The sequence below is a fragment of the Neofelis nebulosa genome, chromosome 4 (assembly GCF_028018385.1).
Source record: "Neofelis nebulosa isolate mNeoNeb1 chromosome 4, mNeoNeb1.pri, whole genome shotgun sequence".
NCBI lineage: Eukaryota > Metazoa > Chordata > Mammalia > Carnivora > Felidae > Neofelis > Neofelis nebulosa.
The window spans coordinates 165,187,495-165,201,578 of NC_080785.1; the positions used below are offsets into that span (position 1 = coordinate 165,187,495).

The window sequence follows — 14,084 nt, forward strand, 5'->3', positions numbered from 1 at the left end:
TATCAGTCCTTTTCTAAATTTTGCAATCCAAATTGTTTCCAGTGGGTTAAAAAGGCATCCCAAGGGAGGGTCCTTGGAGACTGAAGAGAAGCTCCCAGGTTCCTCCTAGAGAGAGATACAAGGTCCATTACTACAAAAATCCCCACCAACTGCAGCTTGGCATCCCACACCCAAGATATGTCAGAGGTTCCGGAGGTGTCAAAGGGACCTGAGGTGTCCCTCCAATGAAATTGTTATGGGCAAGCTGCTAAGAGCCCCTGTAGGAGGGATGCTAGAGTCCCCCCAGTTCCCCATTGTATCCTAGTCTACAAATGGGTGCTGGCATATAGACCAAGTTTGCCTTGCTGAGAAGGCTGCAAAGAAACCACCATTTTTAGCCCATGGAAAATACTGGAAAAGTTCTACAACGGGGCATTACCCAATTTTGTAATTTAGTTCGTAGAGGACATTGACTGAGAACAGTAAATCCTTCATGACCTAAGGGACATTCCAACATATATAGTCTTTACAGCCAATTTCCTAGGAAACAGTCCCCAACTGGCTTTTAATTCCATCGGTAGTGGTTTCAGCCAGCTCCCAGTGAAGGTCTCATGGCTAGAAGTGGCTAGACCAGAGATGCGGAGTGGATTACATTAGACCAATGAGGAGGAAACCTCACATGTGAGTCTTAACTTTGGCACCCATCCTGGGGACTTAGGTGGCTGTCCTATGCCCAGATAGACAACTTTGTATAAGGACAGGAATAAAGAGAGGACATCAAGTTTCTGGGTCTTATTAGCCAGAAGGAGGTTTCTCCTCTCCGTAGAGTAGCCACAGGCTAGAGGATTACAACCTGATCAATTGACATCAAATTGTTCCAGTAAGACCATACTTCTCAAAAAGCCCCTGAAATGAGAGTAAAGGAAGAGAGAAAGTACTCATCAAGGTTACACCAGCTCAACGTCCAGATGAAAAGACTTGAAGCCCCACAATGGGCGCCAAATGATGGTACGTTGGAGTTGTGGTGGGGATTTGGAGCCAATGGCCAAGAAAGAATTCTCGAAAATGTCTTTGGTGCAAAAATAAAATGTGATTTTACTAAAACACAGGGACAGGAACTGCGGACAGAAAGAGCTGCACTGGGATTGTGAAGAGTGACGGAATTATATACCTTCAGATTGGGAGGGGGTTAAGGACAGCATAACTGGCTAAGGAATTTTGGAAGCCAAAATTGAGGGGCTAGCTGCTGTTAGGAAAATTCATTTATTACCATTTAGTAAAACGTCAGTCAAGAGACCCTTCAGATGTATATTGAGGGCCAAATGTTTGGAGTAAAATTACCTATATATACTTGGGGGTTCAAGATAAAGGAGGTTTGCAAATTAATTTTTATGTGTTTAAGAAGACTTACAGGATCCTGGGGGTTCAGGATAAGGTTAAGCCAAGATATCCTTTTGTCCTTAGCAAAGTGTCACCATCAAGGCAGCTGAGCTCCTAGAGGGAGGTCACGCTGCCAGTTTCAGGACTTACCAATGGACTACAGGCAGTAAGGGAATTTAAATTTTCATTTCTCTTTGTTTCCCACATCACCATGGCAAGCACTTAAATGCCCTTACATCTTGAGGAGGGTGATATTAGGGCTCCAGGAAATGGAGTCTATAGGTTTCTAGAGATTAGGCTATGGATAAGATTGCCTTTTTCTTGCAGTTTACTAAATTATCTGTAAACTGAAGAAGACTCCTTTACTGCATGACTGTGATCTCTATCAGTCAACCTTTAGTTTTCATTCCTTTGTTCTTGGGCAGCCAGGAGTGTCTGAGGAATGTCACACATATCCCACCTGGGATGGAGGTAGGTGTTCTAGCTTGTACTTTGCCCTCCACTAGCCTTATGCTCCCTCATCATGTCCACTGCCCCTCTGCACCTGGGTTCCCTGTGACCAAACCTTCCAACCTCCCCCCACTCCGTATGTTGGGTATGCAGTTTCACCTCTGTATCCTAACATATGAAATGAGGTCCCCGTGAGGCCACTGAGTATCACACATGTGATAATGGTGTGAGTGGCTCAGCACAGCCTAACCTTGCGTGGGCTGCCCTGACCCTTGAAGAGGGACCTCAGATTAGCACTGCACCTGTGCACCCACGTGGGCAGCTCTAGAGATGTCATTGTCTCCCCTGTCCCAGACCCCCTTTCAGCCAGAGTGCCCACAGCCCCTTTTGGAGCTCAGCAGACAATTCTCAATGGGGGCCACAGGCATGGGATGATGGGTAGAGACTCGGGAAGGGGTCAAGGCTTCCTGCAAACAGAAACAAGTGTAACGGGGCCCAGACGAATAAATAGCCCAGCGAGACAAGGAAGTGAGGAGGCATTGCAGGCTGAGCAAGTTATGTGAGCAAGCGGAGAAGCCCAGAATAGCCTGCCAGTCCCCCTGCAGGGCTGGCTGAGGCCGAGAGGGGGGCAGGGAGGGTGGGGGAGCAGCTGGCAGAAGCCTCAAGACAACAGTTGGACTTCGTGCTAACGCCTGTGGGAGCCAAGCAGGTTACAGCAGGGAAGGACGTGACCATCGAAGTCGGTGCTTTACTCCACGTGCGTGCAGGGGTGCGCAGAATCCAGGCTCCCAGAGAAGTCCCCGTCCTGATCCCCAGAACCTGCGAGGATGTCACATGACGTGACAAAGGGCACTTTGCACATGTGATTGGGCTAAAGGCACTGAGATGGGAGGTGATCCTGGATGACCCAATGTCATCACCAGGGTCCTTATGAGAGGGAGGCATCAGGGTCCCAGTCAGACAAGGAGAGCCACAAGGAAACACGTATAAGGGATGTGCTGTGAGGTTTAGCTGGCCCCCTGAGCCAAGGGGTGCAATGTGCTCTAGAAGCCCAAAAGGGCAGGAAGTGGATTCCCAGGTCCCCCCGTTGGAGCCTCCCTAAGGAACACACCCCAGCCCACACCTTGATTTCAGACTTCAGCCCTCCAGCCCTGTAAGAGAATACACAGGTATTATTTTAAGCCACCAAGTGCGTGGTCATTTATTACAACAGCAGTCAGAGACTCCTACAGCTTAGGAGCCTGAAGTCTGGACCCCGGCTGCCTGCGTTCAAATCCCAGCTCCTCCCACCTAAAGGATCTTGGGCAGGTGTTCAAAGCCCTCAGTCTCTTGGTCTGCAAACCAGGGATGCAGAAGAAACAAGTTTCACGAAATAAAGTGCTGCGTCTGAGTCTCATGGAGACCAACTCACTAGCGTGCATACGCGTATTCTACACCATAATTCTGCAGGGTCACAAAGCTGTGTTTTTACACAAAGTCCCCCATTGCTGTAGAGTAGATGAGTTGAAAGGAGTGATTCTGCAGCAGGGAGGCCACAGACCACAGGGGTGCGGACAACAGAAAGATGGACTGGGACAGTGAGTGCAGGGGAGAGGGAGGACGCTGGGGGACGGCTTGGAGGACGGGCAGGGCTGTCAGCGAAACAAGGTGAGGAAGAGAAGCAGGTGTTGGAAGCAATAAACATACAGTCCATGTGCAGTGAGGCCTCACCACGTGCGGGGCACCAGGATGAGCCTCTGCCTCCCCCATGCCACTGGCTTGTCACGCAATGCTCAGAGGGACATTCATGGCTGTGAATGTCCAGCCTGCCCCTGCACCCTCCAGGGTGGGGGTCCCTGATGCTCAGGCCTCTCCTGAGCTTGAGTCAGGGGTGCAGGGGAGCGGGGGAAGCAGCCATGGGGCAGATCAAATCCAGCCGGGCCAAGTTTACCTTCCAGTTAATGAGTAATGAGTAGGGGGAGAAGGGGAGGCCTGGGCTGCATGGTGGGGGAGGGGCCCAGGCCATGGGTCCTGGAGGGAAAATCTCAGAAAGCAGTGTAGCAAGAACCCCATCCTGGAAGTGGGGGGCCAGGAGGGGAAGGGCAGTCCCTGCTGTTCCCAGGCCTGGCACCGACTCAAGGGTGAGGGTGGGGGGTGCAGCAGGGAAATCACTGCACTCAAGGGGGTTGGGGGGAGAGGGGTGCCCGGGCTCCCCCCACCCAGAAATCCTCCCCCTTCCTTCCCCTTCTTCTCCTTCCTCCAGCTGGGGTGCCAGACGAAACTCAGGACACCAGTTCAACTGGAATCGGGGACACATAGCCAATACTGCGTTAGGGTTAAGTGCCTTCCAGAGACCCCACTTAGCCTCAACCCAGGCAGCCTGGCCCTCCGGCTGTCCAACCTGGAATGTTGGGCAGGGCACGCCAGCTAACGGGAATCCCATCCTCCAGGCCTCCTCCTCTCTCTCCCCTGCTGGCTTATCTTGCCTGCCATCCCTCTCCCACACTGCTGGGCACAAATGCACATTCCCCAGGATGAAGCTTCCAAGAAGCCCTTCCTTCTCCCAGGCCCACCTCTGCTTCTGCCTTCACCCCTCTGGTCACTTGCTGGAGGTCGGGGCCAGGACCCTTTGCAGACCTCTTAATCTGAAGCATCAGCACCTTTGTCAAAACAGCAGCAACTATCATCAACCCCATTGTTCAGATGGATTAACTGAGGCTCTGGGAAAGCCAGAACCAAGCCTTGCTGGGAGGCACAGGCCAGCAGGAATACCTTCCCAAGACAGTCAAAGCAGAAACCCTGAATGTTTAGGGCTATAATGCAACCAGGAAATGGGGTGCGGGAGGAAAATGGGAGTAATTGAGATTTGGGGGATCCTAGGAGGTACCCCAACCCCTGTTTTCAGAAGTTGAATCTCAGTTCTGGATAGTAAGCAGGTGCTTGCGCCCTCCCTCTCCCAAAGAAGGGGTGACGCAATCAAGGCAGACAGGGTCCAGGTTTGTTCTGTGTCTGCACACCTCCCCCAACTCCAGGCATGCAGCCTAGGCCAGGAAAGGCACATGGTTTACAGGAAATCAGAGCTGGGTTCCCCATTAACCCCTTCCTTGGGACTTTGGAAACCAGGCCTTCGGAGATCAGGATCTCCCACCCACATACCTGTTGCCTCCTGTGCCCTGGACTTCACACACCCCTTCCCCCAGATGCACAACCTTGCTGGGAATCCAACAGGCACACATCAAATAGCACTGAGGCAAAAACGCAAAGCTTTGCCAACATGCTGTCGTGGTGAGACAGTGGGGAAATCCAGCAATTTCCTGCAAGGCCAGCAAGTATGTAAATCAATACAATCATGGAGGGAAATACAGCCATATCTTGCAGGATTATTAATGCAAGTAGCTCTTGGTCCAGGGTCATGTCCTTTCGTGGCAATGACAACTGTGACGTGAGTGCTATTACAACCTCCTCTGACGGGGGAAACTGAGGCTCAGCGTGGCTATTAATCAAGTGCCAAAGTATACCTCTAAGTGTCAGAGCTGGAAAGTGATGCAGGTCAAGACCACTCACTGTATCCAGGGAAGTCTGTCCACGCGGAAGAGGCTGGTCGCTTTCACACAGTGTAATAGGAGGCAGGTGCCTTTAACAACAAGGAAGCTCTCTGGGCACTGATATTAAACGATCTCTGAGGGATACTGTTTACGAAAAAGGCAAGGCGTAACCCAGGGAGACCAGGAAGAAGAGCAGGCAGAGAAGACGGGTAATTTGTTTTTAAAACTTGCCAGCATTCAAAATGCATATCTCTGGAAGGAAACAAGGGATTTGGTCTCACTGTGGCATCTGAGACCTGAATGGTTGGGAACGGGAACAGGAGGCAAATTGCCTTTTCCCTGTACATCTACGTGGACCCTTTAGGTGTTGAATCATATGAAGATATTAGCTATTCATAAAAAATTAAATACAGATGGAATAATAATAATTTTAATAATATTAATGATAATACTGTAACGTTAAGACAAAAAAAAAGCTAGCAATGGGAAATTGCCTCACTGATGAGGAAAGTTTTTTTTTTTTTTTAACGATTATAGTCTCTCAGGCATCCTGACAAGGGTACATGAAGGGAGCTCCAGGTTCCACCTGTATTAAAATACATGCTCATTGCAGGGCTGGGGTGGCTCAGTTGGTTCAGTTAAGCCTCCGACTTCAGCTCGGGTCATGATCTAGTGGTTTGTGAGTTCAAGCCCTGCATTGGGCTCTGTGCTGACAGCTCAGAGCCTAGAGCCTGAGCTTCAGATTCTGTGTCTCCATCTCTCTCTGCCCCTCCCCCTGCTCTGTCTGTGTCATGCAAAAATAAACAAATATTTCTAAAAATACATGCTCACTGGGAGAGTGAACTTCTACACATACTTCAAAGCCCAGCTGAAATGTCCCCTCCTCTCAGAAGTCTTTCCTGACCCTCCACAAAGCAGAGTTCTTCTCCATTGGGAAGACACACCGTAGGGCCAGGAGTCTCTGTCCTGGACCTTGTCCCCCAGCCTGACCACACCATGGAGGAGGGACTCCAGCTACCAGCATAGACATGAACCCATAGGAAGGCATTGGTTAACAAACGCATGGCCAGAAACTGACTGGGCGCCAGGCCCAGATCCCTGGGGTGGGGAGCTCTCTGGCCCTCAGTGTTCCTCCACCGCTAAGTAGGTGCAACAGGGAAAGGTCCCTGTTTACCAACTGACCTTGACCCTGAGGGAGACCTTGGCAGGGGGGAGGTGTGTCCATCTTGCTGGAGGACATGCCCTTGGGTTAGTTACCCCAGGACACGCTGGCCCCGGGATTGAAAAACTTAGGAAATGGTATTGAGAAATCTGGGGCAGCTCCAGGAAGGGGGAAGCCACGGGAGCTGCGGGCTGGGCTGAGGTTGCAGGGGGGAGGCGGGAGCCAGATAAAAGGCAGCCTCCAGCAGCCTCTGCTTATTCCCTCCCAGTCCGCTTCCTCCGTCCCTCTGTCCCTCCACCGTCCCTGCACCATGGGGCCTGCCTCAGGCCCCAGCCTGCTGCTGCTGCTGCTTACCACCCTGCCCCTGGCACCGGGGGACCCCATGTGAGTGGTCATGACCCTTCTCCAAACCGGGCTACTTGTGAGGTGGGGTGGGGTTCAGGTCCTAGTAGAATCCAGGGCGCACGTGGGTGTCTGTGGAGGCAGGGGTCAGCGGGTTGGGATGTGAATGGACTTGGGCTGCCTGTGAGCTCATGATTTCATGAGCTGGGGGTTCATGGCACTCGGGTTACAATGGGAGGCGGATGTTTCTAGAAGCAGGGGTCGGCAGGTTTGGGTGCCTGTGGTGTGTTCAGTGATTCCGTGGCTGCGGAATCACTTGGAGGCCTCGAGATCTGACTTCACAGGATTTGGGGGCTTCGTGATATGTGGGTGAGGATTGGAACCGTGGTCCCTCGAACGGCAGCTCCATCCCGTGTTCCACCCGACCTGCAGGTTCTCCATGATCACCCCCAACATCCTGCGGCTGGGAAATGAGGAGAAGGTGCTGCTTGAGGCCCATGACTATGGAGGGAACCTTGCAGTCACAGTCAGCGTCTACGATTTCCCTGCCAAGAAGCAAAGGATGTTCAGCGAGACCATTGCTCTGATCAGGGAGACCGACCACATGGGCACAGTCAACATCAATGTGTGTGCACCTGCTGGCGCCCCTCCCACCTGTCTAAGTCTCCTCCCTGTTTTGAGCAGTTCCCACTTTGGAGCCCCTCCTCTCTCTGAGAATTCTCCTTCAATTAGCTTCTTCTATCCTGAGCCCCTAACTTTGAGCCCCTCTCCTAAGTGAGGTCCTCTGAGCCCCTTGTCTAATTCCCCCTACTCTTCCCCCTTTCTGATCCCTACCCATCTGAGACCCTTGCTCCCTCCCCTACTACCCTTCCGCTCCCAACCTGGGCACACCAGGGAGACCCGGAGTGGTGGACAGGTGCTATTGGCAGGAAGGGCAGGCAGGTGTGGACCCCACTGAAAGCCTGGGGCTGAATGCGGGCAAGGGGCCAGGAGGCAACATCTCAATTATTCTCTGGCTATGCCTAGATCCCAGCCACCCAGGAATTAACATCAGGGGAGAAAAAATTCGTGACTGTCCAGGCAGACTTTGGGGGCACCGTGGTGGAGAACATAGTGCTGGTCAGCTTTCAGAGCGGGTACATCTTCATCCAGACTGACAAGCCCATCTACACCCCAGGCTCCACGGGTAAGGGGCTGGGCAGCAGCTGAGGACCCAGGGGCCAGATTGTGGGGAGGGGCGTGGCCTCACTCACCACCTCCTTTCTTTCCCACCATCTTCCAGTCCTCTATCGGATCTTCACCGTCAACAATGACCTACTGCCTGTGGGCCGGGCCGTTGTCGTCAGCATCCAGGTATCAGCCAACTGGGTACCCACACACACCCCAGGCAAGACTCAGGGAGAGACAAAGAGATTGAGACAGAGAAAGAGACTCCGGAAAGGGCAAGACTGCAGAGGCCGAAAGGCAAAGAAATGTGTAGAGCCTTGAACACAGAAAGAGCCCTGGACACAAGGCAGAGATCCAGGGATACCAGGGTCACTGATGATTCTGCCCATGGATTCTGGCTCCAGACAAATCTCTGGGGACCATGTCACTCTGGACAGGTCACTTCAGCTTCCTGGGCCTCGGTTTTCTGAGCTGAAGATTGAGATGACGGATAAAAACTCTCTGTAGCCCAATCCGCCTCCTGCTGCCAGGGGGTAGCCTTGAGCACCCAACTCATGTCCCACCCTCCTCCACCCAGAGCCCTCCAGGAGCTCCCACCTCCTTGGGGTAAAAGCCTAAGTCCTCCCAGCACTCCCCAAGGCCCTGCAAGACTTGCCCTGTCCCCTACCTGTCCTCCTCTCCTCCCCCTCTTCCCTTCACTCACTCTGCTCCAGCCACATGGGCCTTATTGCTGTCCCTCCAAATGCCATAAAGAGCCAGCCCTAGGACCTTTGCACAGGCTGTTCCCCCACTACTCACAAAACGCTCTTCCTCCAAATACCCACATAACTTGCCCCATCACGTCATTCAAGCCTCTGCTCAAATGTCACCGATGGCACAATTTTACAGAGAAGCCTCTCTGAGGACCTGTAAAATTGCAGACACCCTCTACCAACTCACACACACACACACACACACTCCACTGGTCTCCCTTCCTGTCATCTCCTTTAGGCATCCTATAAATTGAATGTATTCATTTGCTCATTGCCCGCTCCCTAGACCTCCACAGAACCTAAATTCCAGACAGGATGGGTGCTTGGCATACAGTAATTTCATTACAATTTTCTGGGCTAAGGCAGGAAAGGGGTGGGGGGGAGGGGAAATGGAAGGAGGAAGTGAAGGACAGAGGGAAGAGGTAGGTCGTTCTCAGAGGATCATCATGAGTATTTCTTGCAATCATGCAAAGGTAACAGGGACCAGGTCCTGACAGCCACAAGCTGACTGTGGGGATCGGTGGGATTTGTGGGGAACGGAGAACACACACCTCTAACGGTTCCAGTCAAATGTCGCTATGTGCCAACAGGAACCCGTATCCACGGTTATCCCAATTTCCAAGAGAAGCCAGAAAGCCAGATTTTTACATGATGTCTCCTGGTGTTTAGTTATTTGCAACAAATGACATACTGTGTGTTAGGCTGAACCACACGACTTTGTATTCTTGTAGGTCAAAGAGTCGAAGGTAGGCAATGCTGTGTGACTTAGTGCCCATAGGATGCTTACCACAGGGTCCCGCACCAAGTAGGTGATAAATGCTAGTTACTATCGGTGTTCAGACACCCGCCGACGAGAGTGAGCTCCAGCTTACATGAATCATGTGCCAAGCCAGTGAGGTAGGGGCTATGTTCCTCTCCTTTTTCTAGCTGGGCACATTGAGCACAGAGACATCAAGTAATTTGCCCAAGGTGACACAGCGCATAATTGGGAGAGTGGGCATTTGAACCCAGGCTGACTGACTCAAGTCCATGTTCATAACCACTGCCCCAGTAGTCATGACACACAGAGAGTGTCCAGACACAGAGAGGAGGAAGAGAGCCTAGGGGCTAAGCCAGGTCTCTGAAGAGACACGCCCTCCCTGTCTCCACAGACCCCCGACAATGTTCTCATCAAGAAGGACTCCCTGTCTTCTCAGAACCAGGTTGGCATCCTGTCCCTGTCTTGGAACATCCCGGAGCTGGTCAAGTATGTCAGGCCCTCCCAGAGGGGCTTCCCTATGCCAAGGGAGGGCGTCTGGCTGGCTCACTCACCTGCCTTCCCCACAGTACAGGGCAGTGGAAGATAGAAGCCCACTACGAAGATGCCCCGCAGCAGGTATTCTCTGCTGAGTTCGAGGTGAAGGAGTACGGTAAGAGGAGGAAGGAGTCAGGGTGGGGGCCCCAAGTGCCAGGCCCAGTGCTGACACCCTACTGGTGCCGTCTTGACCCCAGTGCTGCCCAGTTTTGAGGTCCAAGTGGAGCCTACAGAGAAATTCTACTACATTGATGACCCACAGGGCCTGGAGGTCACCATCACGGCCAGGTGAGGGGCTAGGAATGGGGCCAGGCGGGAGTGGAGGGGAAGGGGGCCGGGTGAGGGCTAGATGACGGGCCAGGTTGGCAGCTAGGGGTGGAACCCGGGTGCGGTGTGGCCAGGTGTGGGACCAGGTGGGCGCTGACTGAAGAACCAGATACTGGCCAGGTAAGCACCAGGCGAGGGACCAGGGGTCCGTGGAAGTTTGCAGGCAGGCTCGCCCTTCAGGAGAGGAGCATCTGAGACCCTCTTGCCTCTCAGGTTCTTGTATGGGAAGAATGTGGATGGGATAGCCTTCGTCATCTTTGGGGTCCAGGATGGTGAACAGAGGATTTCGCTGCCCCAGTCCCTCACCCGTGTTCAGGTGCTCTGCCCCTCTGAGCCTCCTCCACTTTGGACTTCCCCCTCCCTCACCTGCGCCCCTCCCCCTCTCTGAGCCTTCCTTCCTCCCCCAGGTCAATGATGGCAGTGGGGAGGCCAGGCTGGAACGAAAGGTCCTGCTGAGCGGGGTGGAACCCTCCGGAGCAGATGCCCTGGTGGGGAAGTCGTTGTACGTGTCTGTCACCGTTATCTTGCACTCAGGTGAGGCCTGGTCTGAGGAAAGGGACCCAAATGAGGGGGGAGGCCCAGTGTGCGGGCAGAGGCCCAGAATGGATGTGGAATGCAGTGTGACAGGGGAGAACCAGTCTGAAGGCAGAGGTCAAGTGTAAGAGACGATATCCAGAGGAAAGTGATACCCAGTGAGACAAAGGAGGCCCATTCTGAGGGTGGGGGGAGCCCCAGAATGAAAGTGGGATCCAGTCTGATAGAGGAGGGCCAATCTGATGGGGTGAGGCCAGAATGAAGGTGGGATCCATTCTGATAGTGAAGCCCAGTCTGATGGGGGAGGCCAGTAAGAAGGTGGGATCCAGTCTGACAGAGGAGGCCCAGTGAGGGGGGAGCCCAGAATAAAGGTGGGATCCAGTCTGATACAGGAGGCCCAGTCTGAGGGGGGAGGCCCAGTATGAATGTGGGATCCAGTCTGATAGAGGAGGCCCAATCTCATGGGGGGACGCCAGAATGAAGGTGGGATCCAGTCTGACAGGGGAGGCCCAGTCTGAGGGGGGAGGTCCAAAATGAAAGTGGGACCCAGTCTGATACAGGAGGCCCAACCTGAAGGGGGAGGCCCAGTAGAATGTGGGATCCAGTCTGATACAGGAGGTCCAGTCTGAAGGGAGAGGCCAAGTGTAAGAGAGAATATCCAGAGTAAAGTGATATCGAGTTAGACAAAGGAGGCCCATTCTGAGGGTGGAGGGAGTCCCAGATGAAAGTGGGATCCAGTCTGAGAGGAGGCCCAGTCTGAGAGGGGAGGCCCAGTATGAAGGTGGGATCCAGTCTGATACAGGAGGCCCAGTGAGGGGGCAGGCCAGAATGAAGGTGGGATCCAGTCTGACAGGGGAGCCCCAGTCTGAGGGGGAGGCCCAGAATGAATGTGGGATCCAGTCTGATAGAAGACGCTCAGTCTGAGGTGGGAGGGAGCCCCAGAATGAAAGTGGGATCCAGTCTGATAGAGGAGGCCCAGTCTGAAGGGGGAGGCCCACTATGAAGGTGGGATCCAGTCTGATAGACGAGGCCCAGTCTCAGGGGGGAGGCCCAGTATGAAAGTGGGATCCAATCTGATAGAGGAGGCCCAGTCTGAGAGGGGAGGCCCAGTAAGAAGGTGGGAAGCTGTCTGACAGAGGAGACCCAGTCTGATGGGGGAGGAACAGAATGAAGGTTCCAGCCAGTCTGATGGAGGAGGCCCAGTCTGAGGGAGGCCCAGTGTAAGGTGTGGTCCAACCTGGAGGGGTGGCCCAGGAACCTGCCCTCACGGCTGGCCCCCTCAGGCAGCGACATGGTGGAGGCGGAGCGCAGCGGGATCCCCATCGTGACCTCCCCCTACCAGATCCACTTCACCAAGACGTCCAAGTTCTTCAAACCAGGCATGCCCTTTGACCTCATGGTGAGACCCGGGGTAGGGCTGCCTCCCCCAGCCTTCCCCTGAGCATCAGCCACGCCTCTGGGTCGACCTGAACGCCCTCCACGTGCCCCTGCACTGCACCCACAGGTGTTCGTGACGAACCCCGACGGCTCCCCGGCACGCAACATCCCCGTGGTGACCCAGTACTCCAAATCACGCTCCTTCACCCAGGAAGACGGCGTGGCCAAGCTGATCATCAACACACACAAAACCTTTAGGTCCCTGCCCATCACCGTGAGTCCTCGCCCACCTCTAGCCCCACTTCTGGGAGATAGGGGACTGTATTTGCAGGGAGGAACTCTGTCCTCTGTCACGGTCATCCTGCCACGTGAGGAGTGGGGTCCTTTTATTGTATCAGGGGATCCTGCCATTCACATAGAGTGTTCTCATCTGCATAGAGGGGATCTTATCTGCACCAGCAGTCTGGCCATCTGCATAGGTATATTATTATAAGGATCCTGTGATTACATCTGACCCACCTGGATAATCCAAAACAGACTCCCCATCCTCAGACCCTTAATCCCATTTGCACAGTCCCTCGGCCAGGGAAGGTACCGTATTCCCAGGTCCCAGGGATTAGGATGTGGACATCTTTGGGAGGCCAGAATTCATGCCCCTTTCCTCACCCAGGTAAGCACTAGGAAGGACGGTATCCCGGAGTCACGACAGACCAACAGGACTATGAACGCCCAACCCTACAGCACCATGAGTAATAACTACCTGCACATCTCTGTGCCTCGCGTGGAGCTCAAGCCAGGGGAAGATCTCAACGTCAACTTCCACCTGCGAATTGACCCCACCACCACCCAGGAGAAAAATATCCGCTACTTCACCTACCTGGTCCGTGCCCTCCTAGGATCCCCAGACCCTCCTCCTTACTTCTGCAGCACCCCCAGTCCAGGGCCACCCCCCCTCGGACCTTGCTGATTCTTCCTTACGCCAACCTGTCTCCCCCAGGTCATGAACAAAGGGAAGCTGTTGAAGGTGGAGCGTCAGACGCGGGAGCCCGGCCAGGACATGTATGCGCTGCCCCTGACCATCACTGAGGACTTCATTCCTTCCTTCCGCCTGGTGGCTTATTACACCTTCATTAACAACAATGGCCAGAGGGAGGTGGTGGCCGATTCCGTGTGGGTGGATGTCAAGGACTCCTGTGTGGGCAAGGTAAGCTTCTGGAGCCTTCCTCTGCACCCATCTTGGCACTCCCCGCCTGGCCAGTGCTCGCTCCGTCTCTGCCTCTCTCCAGCCTTCTGGGTGGGCTCCCCAACCGAGGCCCATCTTCTCCTTTTCCAGCTCCTTCTCTCCCCACCTCTGTTGCAGCCTCAGTATCTCCCTCCCTGCTGGCCTTTCTGCCTTCAGTCTGTCTGTCTCCACGGTTGCCCCTTCCTGACCAGCACAGCATGGACACTGCCCTGGGCTGACTGCTGATGGAGACCCAGCCTGGCAGGGCTAACCCCTCACTCCCACCTCTGTGCCCCACCCCCAACAGCTGGTGGTGAAAAGTGGCAGGAAGGAAGAGAGGGTGTACATACCTGGCCAGCAGATGACCCTCAAGATTGAGGGTGACAGAGGAGCCCGAGTAGGGCTTGTGGCGGTGGACAAGGGCGTGTTCGTGCTGAACAAGAAGAATAAGTTAACTCAGAGCAAGGTGCGCCCTGTCCCGCTGGGGTGTGGCGGAGGCAAAGGGGTGGCTTGGGGCTGAGGCGCAGGTGGTGATCAGAAGGGAACCGGAAGTGGGGTTAGGCGTGGGCTGGAC

General features: G+C 54.0%; 1 protein-coding gene across 2 annotated transcripts in view; it reads left to right on the forward strand.

Moving 5' to 3' along the window:
• The first annotated feature begins 6,737 nt into the window (after window positions 1–6,737).
• LOC131510744 (complement C3-like) overlaps window positions 6,738–14,084 on the forward strand; it is a 40,703-nt gene continuing 33,356 nt past the window's right edge. The window contains exons 1-14 of one of the 2 annotated variants that reach the window (XM_058728254.1): window positions 6,738–6,879; window positions 7,270–7,462; window positions 7,864–8,023; window positions 8,120–8,190; window positions 9,908–10,002; window positions 10,083–10,165; window positions 10,248–10,338; window positions 10,591–10,693; window positions 10,785–10,911; window positions 12,195–12,310; window positions 12,416–12,562; window positions 12,959–13,168; window positions 13,286–13,492; window positions 13,818–13,976. In XM_058728254.1, the coding sequence (XP_058584237.1) occupies window positions 6,806–6,879; window positions 7,270–7,462; window positions 7,864–8,023; window positions 8,120–8,190; window positions 9,908–10,002; window positions 10,083–10,165; window positions 10,248–10,338; window positions 10,591–10,693; window positions 10,785–10,911; window positions 12,195–12,310; window positions 12,416–12,562; window positions 12,959–13,168; window positions 13,286–13,492; window positions 13,818–13,976 (1,836 nt within the window). In that variant the 5' untranslated portion in view covers window positions 6,738–6,805. The remainder of the gene's footprint in view (window positions 6,880–7,269; window positions 7,463–7,863; window positions 8,024–8,119; window positions 8,191–9,907; window positions 10,003–10,082; window positions 10,166–10,247; window positions 10,339–10,590; window positions 10,694–10,784; window positions 10,912–12,194; window positions 12,311–12,415; window positions 12,563–12,958; window positions 13,169–13,285; window positions 13,493–13,817; window positions 13,977–14,084) is intronic. The other variant, XM_058728255.1, reaches the window with a different exon arrangement.